Raw genomic sequence first — 13,651 nt, 5'->3', positions numbered from 1 at the left:
AATAAATATCAGTGCCTGGTACAGAAAAAGTATATGTATTATTATTTGTTTTTGTATGTACTTGAAAGTTTTAGAAGTGCATGCCTAAAGTACATTCAAGATAATGGTATTCTGCAAGTTCTTCAGATATATTCAAAATTTCTCCAAATTAAAATGTTATTAATTTTCTTCATTCCTTCATTGCACAGTATTTTTTTTTCTCATGTTTGTAGGCATTGGGAACAAAGTTACTGTCCTCATGGGGCTTATATTCGCATAGGCAGTCAGATGTTCTCACTTGAAGCCCAGAAGAGGTCAGCTCCAGGGATGTGGATCTGGGCACACCAGCCCTCAAAGGGCAAGGAATTGAAATGATGTCTTGTTCAACTGTGTTCCTCCCAACATCCGGTCTAGTGTTTTATAAACAGTTGACACTCGGTAGATGTTGTTGGAATGAATAGAATTCACCTTTTCTTAAAAGGGGTTAAACTGGCCCCTCCCTCTCTGGCCTTCCTATCTTTATGCCTCTAATTAAAACCTTCTTGGACCCTACTTCTTTTTGCATCTGATGTGAATCTTTTCTTGGTTCATAAGAAATTACCACAAACGGGGTGCCTGGGTGGCTCAGTCGGTTAAGTGTCCGACTTCAGCTCAGGTCACGATCTCACGGTCCCGGAGTTCGAGCCCCGCGTCGGGCTCTGGGCTGATGGCTCAGAGCCTGGAGCCTGCTTCCAATTCTGTGTCTCCCTCTCTCTCTGCCCCTCCCCTGTTCATGCTCTGTCTCTCTTTGTCTCAAAAATAAATAAACGTTAAAAAAAAAAAAGAAATTACCACAAACTTAGCATTTTAAAACAGTTTTATTTTATCATTCTCAAAATTGGTAAGTCAGGAGGCCATGCACAGCTTGGATGCGTTCTCTGCTCAGGGTCCCGCAAGTCGGCCAGCAAGCGGACAAGTCTGCCATGTCAGCTAGGTCGCATTTTTATCCAGAGGCTGAGATAGGGAAGAATGCACCTTTGAACTCATTCGGGTTGTTAGCAGAATTCATTTCCTTGTGGCTGTGTGACTGAGGTCCCAGCTGCTGGCTGACTTTTGGCTGGAGACCACCCTTCCCTAAAGGCGGCCTGCCCTTCCCTGTCACACGGCCCCCCCCATGGTCAGTTCACAACACGGCTATTTGCTTCCTCCAAGCCAAAAGGAGAATCACTCCAGTTGGCCAGGATGGAATCTAATACAGAGTCACATGTCTATAGGTGTGACGGCCCGTTGCCTTTGCCATATTCTGTTGGTTAGAAACAAGTCACATGTACTGCCTGTAGTCTGCCTACACAAGGGTGTGAACCCCAAGGGGTGGGATCTTTGAGGGTCACCACAAGAGTGTTCACCACACTCCCCATCTGGTTAAGTCCCTGTAATGCCTCACATACACAGTTCTATCTTATGACATTACTGTAGAACCCTCGACTATGCACCTGCCCTTGCTTGCTGTTTCCACTTCTAGCTATTTCATGGCGGGGACAATGCCCTGTTGTTTTCTCTCTGTCTCTTTGCACCTAACATAAAACTTGGCACTTGGTTGGTCTCAGTGAACTTTTTCAAACAGCTTTATTGGGGTATAATTGTATAGTGAACTGTCAATAAGTGAATGAAGGTTAACATCGGGCTAACATATTGAAAATTTTGAAGCATTTGCTAATAATGTTTAAAGGAATAGTCTAGGGGCGCTTGGGTGGCTTACTTGGTTGAGTGTTCGACTTCAGCTCAGGTCATGATCTCACGGTTGGTGAGTTTGAGCCCCATATTGGGCTCTGGGCTGACAGCTTAGAGGCTGGGGCCTACTTCGGTGTCTCCCTGCCTCTCTGCCCCTCCCCCACGTGTACTCTGTGTCTCTCCCTCGCAAAAATAAATAAAAATTAAAAAAAAAATTTTTTTACATAAATCGGAAATAGTCTACTTGGAGTTGTACTGTCCCTTTCTCCAAGACAACAATTGGCAAAATGGGTTAGAAAACAAAATAATATGATTATTTCTAGAGTTTGTAACTGAATGTTTTTTAGGATATGACTTCACGGTATACTGTGTTACCTAACTAGATTTATTTTTTTTCTTCTAGATGAGCAAGAGATAGTACAAAAACGTACTTTCACGAAATGGATCAACTCGCATCTGACCAAGGTAAAGGAAATTACCCAGAGTTCTATGTTTACTTGGTTGGAGCTGATAAATCACTGAATGCCAAGTGTAACAAAGGAATACTCTTGACGCTCTTGTCACTAATACTGATCAATGATATCGGCAGTTCTGTCAGCTTAACCGTTGCCTACATGTGGCATTTGCTGATGTTGCCTCTGAGAAGAAATGAATGGGCAGCTAGAGTCATGAGGTCAGTTCTTCATGTCAATGCTATGAATTCTGATGAAATGTTTTGTTCAGTTATTTCTTCTGTAATAATGTGTATGTCATATGAAAAGGAGAATTTGTGAGGTGCCTGGGTGGCTCAGTTGGGTAAGCGTCCGGCTCTTGATTTCAGCTCATGTCGTGGTCTCACAGTTCGTGAGATTGAGCCCCATGTTTGAGTCTTTGCTGACAGCATGGAGCCTGCTTGGGATTCTCTCTCTCTCTCTCTCTCTCTCTCTCTCTGTCTTTCTGCACTCCCCCACTTGTGCTCTCTCCCTCTCTCCCTCAAATAAACATTTGAAAAAAAGGAAAAAAAGGAGAATTTGTGCTGAATTTTGGTTTCTTTTTTTAATTAATTTATTTAAATTCAAGTTAGTTAGCATACACTGTAATATTGGTTTCAGGAGTATAACCCAGTGATTCATCGGTCGCATATAACACCCAGTGTTCATCCCAACAAGTTCTCTCCTTAATGCCCATCACCCATTCAGCCAATTTCTTTTGGAACAGAAAGAAGCAAGGAGTGGTCTGTCCTGAGCACAGAATTTAGTATGAGTAGATTATGACAGGATTTGGGTTCTCTTCTTAGGTGCCTTTAAAAAAAGGTTTTTTTTAATGTTTATTTATTTTTTTTAACTTTTTTTTTTTTTTTTTTTTTTTTTTTTTTTTGAGACAGGGAGAGACAGAGCATGAACAGGGGAGGGTCAGAGAGAGGGAGACACAGAATCCGAAACAGGCTCCAGGCTCTGAGCTGTCAGCACAGAGCCCGATGGGGACTCGAACTCACAGACCGAGAGATCATGACCTGAGCTGAAGTCGGCTGCTTAACCGACTGAGCCACCCAGGAGCCCCAATGTTTATTTATTTTTGAGAGAGGGGGTGGGTGGGCAGGGAGGAGCAGAGAGAGAAAGACACACACAGAGAATCAGAAGCAGGCTCGAGGCTCTAAGTTGTCAGCACAGAGCCCGATGCGGGGCTTAAACCCACAAACTGCGAGATCATGACCTAAGCTGAAACCGATGCTCAGCCTACTGAGCCACCCAGGCGCTCCTCTTCTTAGGTGCTTTGATAGCCAAGTAACCGTGGTGTCAGGACACTAAAAAGACTAATCATTCTGAGATTATCCATACCAACATGAGGTTGTATCAGATGACTATGTATTTGCACATTGTAATGACTTTGAACATAAATGCTACTATAAAACAAATTCCAATATGGCTATACTACAATAAAATTAGTCTCATAAATACGCAGTTGAAAAAAACATGTGAACCAAAAAAACATTGCATTTGTAAACGCAGACAATTGTCTGAATTCAGTTAATGGATCCTTTGCTGCGAGTGGTACCTCCCTACAGTGTTCCAGGCATAACCCCATGAGCAGCTTTTGATCAGGGACTTCCCCAAAGCGTCTTTCACAGTTCAGAAGCAAACAAAGCATGGCGATTTATTGCGGTCCCATTGTACAAATTAACTGCTTACTGTGTGTCTAAGGTAGGCTTTGGAGAGAGGAAAACGTTGGTAAGACACTTACCCAGGCCTTGAGAGGCTCACAATCCAGTTATGACAGGAGACTAAACAATGTGTCTGGATTTGGTAAACTGGGATTGTATCTCCTTTCATTGCTTTCCAGAAGTCCCTTGATGAGAAGAGAATTCTCTGACATAGTTGTTGCCCCCGGAATCTGCCCTGTGAAAAGGCAGTAAATGCCTCCGGGGGCTCATTTTCTCAGGTCTTGGCTGGTGCCAGCCAGTCATTATTTTGGTACAGAATTGCCATCAATTGGGGAAGATTATTTTTTTTCCAAAATGAAAATAGAGTTATTGTTTTTCTTCACATTGTTAAGAAAGTTACATGCTAATTGTAATAGTAATAACAACCCTCTTACAGTGTAAAGAAAGTAGAAATCAGCTCAAATCTCACGATCTTCACCTTAAATCATCACCATCACGTTGATCACCGTTTTTCTACACCGTTTTTTTTTTTTTTAGAGACAGGGAGAGACAGAGCATGAACAGGGGAGGGTCAGAGAGAGGGAGACACAGAATCCGAAACAGGCTCCAGGCTCTGAGCTGTCAGCTACAGAGCCCGACGCGGGACTCGAACTCACAGACCGAGAGATGGACACTCACAATTTCACAAAAATGATTTGCAGGATACTGCTGTGTATGCCTCTGTTTCACTCAGCCCATATTTCCATGTTAGTGGATACGGAGCTATGTAATAATTTTAATGGCTGAATAATGTTTTATTAAAAATATAATTACTTATTATAAATCATAAATTAGCCTGTAGCCTATTGATGGTCATTTAAGTGGTTTTCAATTGTTTAATGTTATATACAGTACTACACTTAATGTCCTTGGGCATATGTCTTTGTACACTTGTGTGCTTTTTCTACTTAAGATACATTTTCAGAAGTGGGTCAATAGTCCTCAGGTATACATGTTTGCAATTTTAATGTATACCAAGAGCATATACAAATGCCCATTTCCTTACACTATTAGTATTCTTGGAGGTTAACAGTGTTTCCTAATCTAATTGGCAAAAATATTTATTTATAAATGTTTATAATTATAAACTATAAGTTACAATTTATAATTAACTTTTTCAGATTTTTAAAAATAGGAGTTGAGGGACACTTGGGGGGCTCATCGATTAAGAGCCCGACTTTGGCTCAGGTCTTGATCTCACGGTTTGTGGGTTCGAGTCCCGCACTGGGCTCTGTGCTAACAGCTCAGAGTCTGGAACCTGCTTTGGATTCTGTGTCTCCCTCTCTCTCTGCCCCTCCCCCACTTGTGCTCGCTCTCTCTCTCTCTCTCTCTCTCTCTCTCTCAAAATTAAATAAACATAAATTATTTTTGAATAGGAGTTGAATATCTTTGTGAAAGTTTTTCAAGTAGAATCCTTGGGATACACTCATCTATGTACTGAATACTTAAAAAGAGGGGAAATCCGAATGTATGCCATGGTGCACAGTATATGAAGGGCCTTTGTGAAGGGACTAAATGCCAAGAGCTTGTTTTCAAATATCATTGTTTTACCATTGCTCCAAGTTACTTTACATACTTACGTGATAACTGGTTATTGGACTAGGCTCTACCAATGTGCATTTTTTTTCCGTTCTGTTTTCCAGCCCTGCTTTGTAAGCTCACCCCTGTAATTTCTCGTCTAAATATCTATAGCCCTACCTTTACTGGGTAGTGTCAGCCTTTCTCATTCATGAAGTGATTTCTGACCACAGGCGAAGCAGTGAGGCTGTCTGTCCCCTAGCAAACGCTCCAAGCGTGGTAGACTTGCCCCTGCACCCCTCCTCCAGTGCCTCCCTCCCTGCCTTCTCTGGTTTTCCTGCCTGTAGTGCAGAAGAGTGCAAAGTCTTAGCCCTTCTCCAGAACCTGTAGCATAGGTGGAGAAGTTTAGTATGTCTTAAAATTATTTTGAACTGTATACCTCGCCTTCCCAACACCCGTGTAAAGTCTTTAAGGCATATGCTAATTCTCAGAATTTCTTTATAAATCTTAATAGCTCTAAGCACAGTGCTGCATACCAGACAGAGGTGATTAATACACCAACAGCAAAGAGTCTATCTTTTCTTATTTTGTTAGAATCGTAAGGCTATCACCTGGGGAAAATGATTAATCTCTGGTATTGAGCCAAGTGTTTTACACAGGTTATTTTATTGCACACATCTTCATATACTTCGTAGTTGGTGCTGCTGAGATTTTAATCCAGACCTGAATCTAAAGTCCATGTGCTTTCCTGACTTTACACATTTTTACATCAATCGTATTGTTTTGAAAACCCCAGAAACTTATTACTTCCACAACTGCTCCATTATTATCTTATGTAATAGAGATTTTTTTGTTTGTTTTTTTCTCTTCTGAATTTTGATTTCTTTCTTTCCTGAGTCATCTTGAAAAAAGAAAACTGAAGTATAAGGATACCTATACTTGCCATCCTGAATTTATTTATACCTCCATTGTAGTACCTTGCCAAACATAGCTAAAACACTCAAATTCATTTGAGAATATATTCCTTTCTGGACTCACTTATATTTGGAAAACATTTTGAAAATCAAATCTGACCCATGACCCTGCCTTGGCAGAGGTTTAGAGTATCTATGTATAGAGTCAATGTTTGTCTGCATTTGTCTTAGCAACTAACCACATGATTCCCAACTCATTCCTTTCTCTTTCCCATCCTTTGCCCACCTTTGTCCTTTTTTGAGTGTTCCACTTCCAGCCCTTTCTCATTCCCCCACCCACCTGTCTCCTGTCCCTGCACCATCTCTATCTTTCTGTCCTGTCTCTTCCTCCGTTATACCTCCAAGCAGCCCCCTTACTGCCTCTATCTTAATTTCCCCATTCCTATCTTTATCCCCATTTCCATCTCTTTCTGTCTGGACCCTAAACCCTACAAAAACACATGCAACCTGCATATCTTGGGCTTCACAGTCTCCCTGAGGTCACCTTTACTTGTACACCCAAACTGAAATGGTAGCACACACTTCCCAATCCATTGCAATGGGCTCCCTTCTGAGAATGTTAATATCTCACTTGCAACAGAAAAGAAGGTCAACTTCGTATCTTCGATCTGACCCCTGAATCAGGACATTGTGTCACTTTTCGAACTGCTGCATGGTAAGACTTGTTCCCCAAGCCATTCTGTGATGCCTGAGTGTGCTTGGTCCCATCACTCTAGCACCTTAGGGACGTGGAACCCAGGCACGCATGTGGACACACACGTACACGTACAACTGTGGTCAGCTAAGCTTTCGCAGAAGTTTTTGTTATGCTGAGAGTCTTATTATGTCTCTTGTGAAAGCAGCTTCTTGAGTTTTTGGTCCTTGGCTCCCCATCACCAGTTAGCAACACCCAGGCTTTCAGTCACAGGGAAGGCCATACTGAGGCTACAAACATTTCTCACTAGAAAAAATAGCCCACAAATAAGCAACTTGACCTGTCTCAATGTCTTTTTTTTTAATCCACCAGAGCTTTCTGAAGCACCCTTTCTCTCTTTCTTCTTGGTTATTAAATAATCAAGGTAGTGGCTTATACTACAACTAAGAGATAGTCTACTCCCAGCATGGAGACCTGAATTCTGTCGGCTTTCAAAGAACTGGGTCCCTTGTAGTTTGTTGGATCAGATTGAGTCTGGTTTGATGTGTTGTTTGTGTGTTTGCTTGTTTACTTTGTCCAACAAATACGCAACAAATGTAGACCCTGTGTTAGTCAGTTCGGGCTTTTATAACAAAATACTGTAGACTGGGGGGACTTAAAGAACAAACATTTATTCCTCATAGTTCTGAGCCTGAGAAGACCAAGATCATGTGCCAACAAGGTGAGAGTCCTCTTCCTGGCTGTGTCCTCAGCTGGCAGAGAGAGAGGGAACTCTGGTCTTTTTTCCTCTTCTCATAAGGACACTGGTCCCATCCTGGGGGCATCATCTCATGACCTCATACACATGTAATTCCTTCATAAAGGCCCCTCTTCCTCTACTATCACAGTAGAGGCTCCAACATGGATTTGGGGGACACTCAAACATTTAGTCCATAACAGGCCCCAAGTTCATTCTGAGGTCTGGCTTGAAGCACATGAGTATTTCTTCCAAATTTATAATAAAGGAATGGGAGCTCAGTCCTGGCATGATGACATGAACGAGCTTGTCTCCTCTTTCATTTCATTCATTTCAATCCCTGTAGCGCATAGCTCTGCGCTTTGGGTTCATTTCATATAATCGCAGAGCCAAACTACTTAAAAGAGTTAAAATGCATTTTATTCCTATGTTGTGTTTGTTCCCCCTACAATTTTCTGTTGAAATCTACCAATAAAGGTAAGAAAATGACCCAGGTTGAAAATACTTTTTGTGCTAGTAACCAAGATACTAGTCTTGTTTCACCTATTTATTATGGTACATAATGTGCCCAGTTATTTTATCTCTAAGAACAAGAAAGGAGAAAATTGCTAAGTTGGGAGGAAAAAAAAAGAGTTTCAACTTTTTCCTAGAATGCAAGTTGTAAATATCTTGCAGGATGTCAGTTGTCTGAGAGCATTTGCATAGTAGTCATGGGAATGTTTGTGGATTTGCACTGGAATGGTAGGGGCACCTGGGTGGCTCAGTCAGTTGAGCATCGGACTCTTGATTTCTGCTCTGGTAACGATCCTAAGGACCTGGGATTGAGCCCCACTTTGGGCTCTGTGCTGAATGTGGAGCTTGCTTAAGATTCTCTCTCTCTCTCTCTCTCTCTCTCTCTCTCTCTCTCTCTCTCCCTCTTTCTCTCTCTCTCTCTCTCCCCCCCATCTTCTGCCCCCTCCCCTCCTTGTGCTTTCTCTCTCGTTTTCAAAAATAAAAAATAGAAACAAACAAACAGGAACTGTAAACCATTTCATCCATTTGTAAAACAGGAACTGTAAACCATTTCCAATTTTTTGGAAATTGACCATTTCCAGAAATAGCTTTAATAATCAGTTGTGTCAGGTTTTAAGAGCTAGAATGTTGAATTGAGAAGTAGAAAAATCGATTCTTTTCTCCTAAGGTCATTCAATCTTTGGTGCATTAGGACATGTCCAAAAGATTTTTCATGGAGATGCATTTGGGGAAGGTTTTTAATGGGAGAATTTTAATTTTGTTCTTGGCTGCTTTGCCCAGTTGCAAATTAACAAACTATTTCCTTCTAATTAAATAAAATGATAAACTCTTTTACTGATGGCATTCCATTCTATTGTAACAGTTCTTTATAAATATTATGACAGCAGTGTGAAGAGAGAGGGTGCTTATAAGTAAGAGAGCAATCTGTTTTCAAATAAATACTTTTCTTTTTTGTTTTAATTTTTTTTTTAAGTTTATTTATTTTTGACAGAGACAGAGTGCAAGCATGAGCTGGGGAGGTGCAGAGAGAGAGAGGGAGACACAGAATCTGAAGCAGGCTCCAGGCTCCAGGCTCCAAGCTGTCAGCACAGAGCCTGACGTGGGGCTTGAACTCATGAACTGTGAGATCATGACCTGGGCTGAAGTTGGACGCTTAACTGACTGAGCCACCCACGTGCCGCAAATAAATACTCTTCTTAAAACAAAAACCTTAGACAATAAATTTCATATATTGAAAAAAAAAAAAAAGAAAAACAAAAACTTTACTGAATCAGGGAAAAAAACCTCAAGAATCTTCTGTGTATGTGTGTTTTATGCCATTGTTAGTACACAGATGTAGATTATTCAAACTTGTGGATATAATTATCAGTTCATTTTTTTTTATGTTTGCTTTGTTTACAAATGGAAGTCTTTATGCTTCTACAATTATGCAAAACATTGCAAATCAGAAATTGTCAATATAATGTAATGTAACATTAACAAAAACTAGTGGGTTGCATTTATTTTATATCCCTGATAATTCCTTTTGAGAATGGGGTTTCATCAGACATGGACTTTATCATTTTCTTCCTTTTCAGAAAGATACCAGACTCTTTCTTTCTCCTTTCAAAGAAAGTATTTGTTTTTTACTTTTTAAATTAGCAATTAGCAATTACTCCATATTGATTTTGAGTAATGTTTTTTTTTAGTGTTTACTCATTTTTTGAGAAAGAGAGAGAGTGGGGGAGGGGCAGAGAGAGAGGGAGACACAAAATCCAAAACAGGCTCCAGGCTCTGAGCTGTCAGCACAGAGCCCAACGTGGGGCTTGAACTCCCGATCTGCGAGATTGTCACCTGAGCCAAAGTCGGGCGCTTCACCGACTGAGCCACCTGGGCGCCCTGATTTTGAGCAATGTTTTTTTTTAAAGTTAAGTCCTGATTTAGTTCTAGCTTCTCATCACTCATTGCTAAAAATATTTCTAAGTTGCGGGCTACCATTTGTTGAACTTTTACCATGTGCCCGTCACTATGCCTTAGTGAATTTGTCTTTTATTTAGTCTTCACTACAAGAATCAAATATGAGTATTGTTTGCTACATCATACAGATTATGATGCCGAAGTTAAGAGTTAGTTAATAAATTCAAGGTCACATAAGTAGATGAAAAACCAGATTTTAACCACACACCTCTGAAGTTTGGGCATTAACCGTTGTGTTATATACTCTCATGCTTCAATTGTTTATTTAGCTCTTTATGCAGAAGATACTTTTTAAGCACCTGTCATACACCAGGGGTTGTGGGTAGAGTGGTGAACAGCCCAGTTGTACATGCCTTCCTGAAACTGATAGTGTCACAGAAGAAACAAACAATTACAGCAAAGCGTGTCTTGCTAAATGCTATGCGAGGGGAGGTGCCAGGGTATCAGGGAGCACCTGGCAAGCATAAGCAGCGACACAGGAAACCTGAAGGAAGGCATCAAAGTAGGCTTTCAGAGACAGGAACATTTAAACTAGGGCCTGAGAAATGCCTTGGGATTGGATACGTGAAGGAACCAATGTTTTTAAAAGTTGAGAGGTGAGAAAGAGCACGGTCCAGTAAAGGAAATGGAAGAAGTTTAGAGTGCCTGAAAATATGGCTCCAGGAGTGGGTTGGCAACAGAGAAAACTAAGAATTGGTCAAAGGCCAGTCATTAAGAGAACTTGGACTGTGTTATGGGCAGTGGGAGACATTAAAGAATCTTAGCCAGGAAAATTAAATGATCGCTTTGTCTCTAAACACCTCGGTCTCTCTCTTTCTCTCTCGCTCTTTCTCTCTCTGTCATAAATTAGAGCAGGAGCAAGTGACATTAGAGGTGGAGTAGGAGAAACGTAGACACATTGAAAGGTATGTAGGAGTAGACTCAGTAATTAATCAGTATCTTGGAGAAGAAAGAGTCAAGAATGACATGTAGATTTCTGATACGAGCAAATGATTAAGATCATTCACATACATAGAGAATACAACGGGCTTGGGGGAAAGCTAGTAGTCCAGTTTTAGACAGAGAAATTACTCAGTAGAGATAAACCCATTGGATTTGGCAGTTAGGAAGTCATTGGCCACCATGGGGAGTAGCCATGCTGTAACAGAAATCAGACTGACAAATTGATGAGTAAATGAGAGGGAAGGATGTTAGGACACTGAATGTACATTACTTATTCGTGTGCTAGAGCATCAGCTAAAACAGAACATGGGGTTTGGTAAGAGCTGTCTTAATAAGGGGTAATTTTAAGGTGTGTCTACTAAGGGTATGATCAAGAACTAACAGGGAGGAAGAGGCTGCAAAAGAAGGGAAAGAAAGTCATTTCAGAGATACAGGATCTCAAGGAGGCAAGGTGGGAGAGAAAATCAAGAGCACAGGTGGAACCTGTAGGTTTGTACCAGAGGAGAGTCATCTCTCCTTCTCTGAAACCAGGGTGGAAATAGGAAGGGTGAGTGTGGATGTGCCTCAATTTGGTATCAACCCGGAGAGGAAGACAGAGTTGAGGTAGACTTGAATTTGAGGAAATTCCTACCTAATGGCGGCCATGTTTTTTAGATCTAACAGGGTAATCTCCATTTTCGAGCAAAGAATTTATGTTGGGATAAATGTTTTAAAAAGTGACCATTAAAAAGATGTTAGTTCTTTCTCATTTTAAAATTTATCTTGGGGCACCTGGGTGGCTCAGTCAGTTGAACGTCTGACTTTGGCTCAGGTCATGATGTCATGGTTCGTGAGTTTGAGCTACATTGGGCTCACTACTGTCAGCACAGAGCTTGCTTTGGATCCTCTGTCTCCTCTCTCTCTGCCCCTCTCCTGCTCTCTCTCTCTGTGTGTCTATCAAAAATAAATAAAACATTAAAAATAATTAAAAAATTTACTTATCATAGCAAATTCCTGAACTTTATGCAAGATCTATAGGCTGTGGTCATTATATAGTGCCACCTTGGCCCCCAAAGGAAACAACTTAAAGATGTGTTTTTCAGAAAACTTTTACAGGAAATTAGATTATTTGTTTTCATTTTTAAGCTTATTTTTTGACAGAGAGTGGGGGGAGGGGCAGAGAGGGAGAGAGAGAATCCTAGGCAGACCCTGTGCTGTCAGCACAGATACTGGGCCTCAAACCCACAAACTATGAGATCATGACCTGACCTGAAATCAAGAGTCAGACGCTTAACCAATTCAGCCACCCAAGTGTCCCAGGAAGTTAGGTTTTTAATAGAAAAAGATAGTGTAAGTAATCTTGACATTACCACTGGTTTCAAAATTTTGTAGTTTCACGTTTTTTCTCATTTCATCAAATAGAATAGAATGCTCTATTTGTATTTCAATCTTCATGGTGTTTGTTGTAAATGAATATATGGTTTGGTACTAAATCCTTTGGGAAAAACAAATAGGTCTCAAATAGTTTAGTCTCATGGTTTAGTGTTCCTGTTTAGCGCATGTTCCAATATGCAAGGAACAGCCCTTTCTCCGTCTGCCAGACCTATGGGGTTATTAAGAATAAGCACTAAGCATTTTATTTTGTTTATTTTTTTAAGTTTATTTATTTATTTTGAGAGAGAGAGAGAAAGAGAGCAGGGAAAGAGCAGACAGAGAGAGAGCGCGAATCAATCCCAAGCAGACTCTGAAAGCTGTCAGTGCAGACCCTGACATGGGACTTGATCCCAAGAACCATGAGATCATGACCTGAGCCAACATCAAGAGTTGGATATTTAACCGACCCAGGCACCCCAAGAATAGACACTAAACATTTTAACTACCGCCTTTTGGATGACCTCAGGCATGGTATGAGCATTTCCCCACTTTTTAGAAGAACTTAAAAAAGAGTATCATAAAACATTATTTGGGTTCTGTATTCATTTGCAAAATTTACATAACAAAACACCCCATACTGGGTGGCTTCAGATGGGGAATTTCCTGTCTCAGTGTTCTCAAGGTTAGACAGCCATGCTCCCTCTGACACCCTGGAGAGAATCCATCCTTGCGTCTTCCTAGCTTCTGGTGGTGTCTGAAGTATCTGAGGGTCCTTGGCTTGCAGTTGTATCCGTCCAGACCCTGCCTCTGAGTCTGTCTGGGTCTGTGTCCAGATTTCCCCTTTATATAAGGATACTGGTCTTATTGGATAAGGTCCCATCCTGATGACTTTATTCTAAGCTGATTACCTCTCCAAAGACCCTGTTTCCAAAGAAGATCACATTCGGAAGTACTGAGGTTTATAACTTCCACATATCTTGGCGAGAAGGGGTGCAATTCAACCCATAATACATTCCAGTAAGAGCACATTTGTCTTAAAATATCACGTTAGATTCATAAACTCCTTGAAAAGGAACGCTTTTGACTTTCCATGTTTTCTTTTAATAGTCTATGCTAATGATGACTTTGACATCTTCAGAGTCCTAAAGTATCTCTTC

The 13,651-nt window shown here is 40.9% G+C and overlaps 1 protein-coding gene across 13 annotated transcripts in view; it reads left to right on the top strand.

Moving 5' to 3' along the window:
• The window catches only part of SYNE1 (spectrin repeat containing nuclear envelope protein 1), a 470,028-nt gene that overhangs the window by 78,906 nt on the left and 377,471 nt on the right, over nucleotides 1-13,651 (top strand). For all 13 annotated transcript variants that reach the window (XM_042987332.1, XM_042987340.1, XM_042987338.1 and 10 more), the window contains exon 3: nucleotides 2,093-2,154. In XM_042987332.1, the coding sequence (XP_042843266.1) occupies nucleotides 2,093-2,154 (62 nt within the window). The remainder of the gene's footprint in view (nucleotides 1-2,092; nucleotides 2,155-13,651) is intronic.

This window comes from Panthera tigris, chromosome B2 (genome assembly GCF_018350195.1).
Source record: "Panthera tigris isolate Pti1 chromosome B2, P.tigris_Pti1_mat1.1, whole genome shotgun sequence".
In the NCBI taxonomy this organism is placed as follows: Eukaryota; Metazoa; Chordata; class Mammalia; order Carnivora; family Felidae; genus Panthera; species Panthera tigris.
The sequence above is the reverse complement of the archived record's forward strand: the minus strand, read 5'-3'. Positions and strand labels throughout refer to the sequence as shown.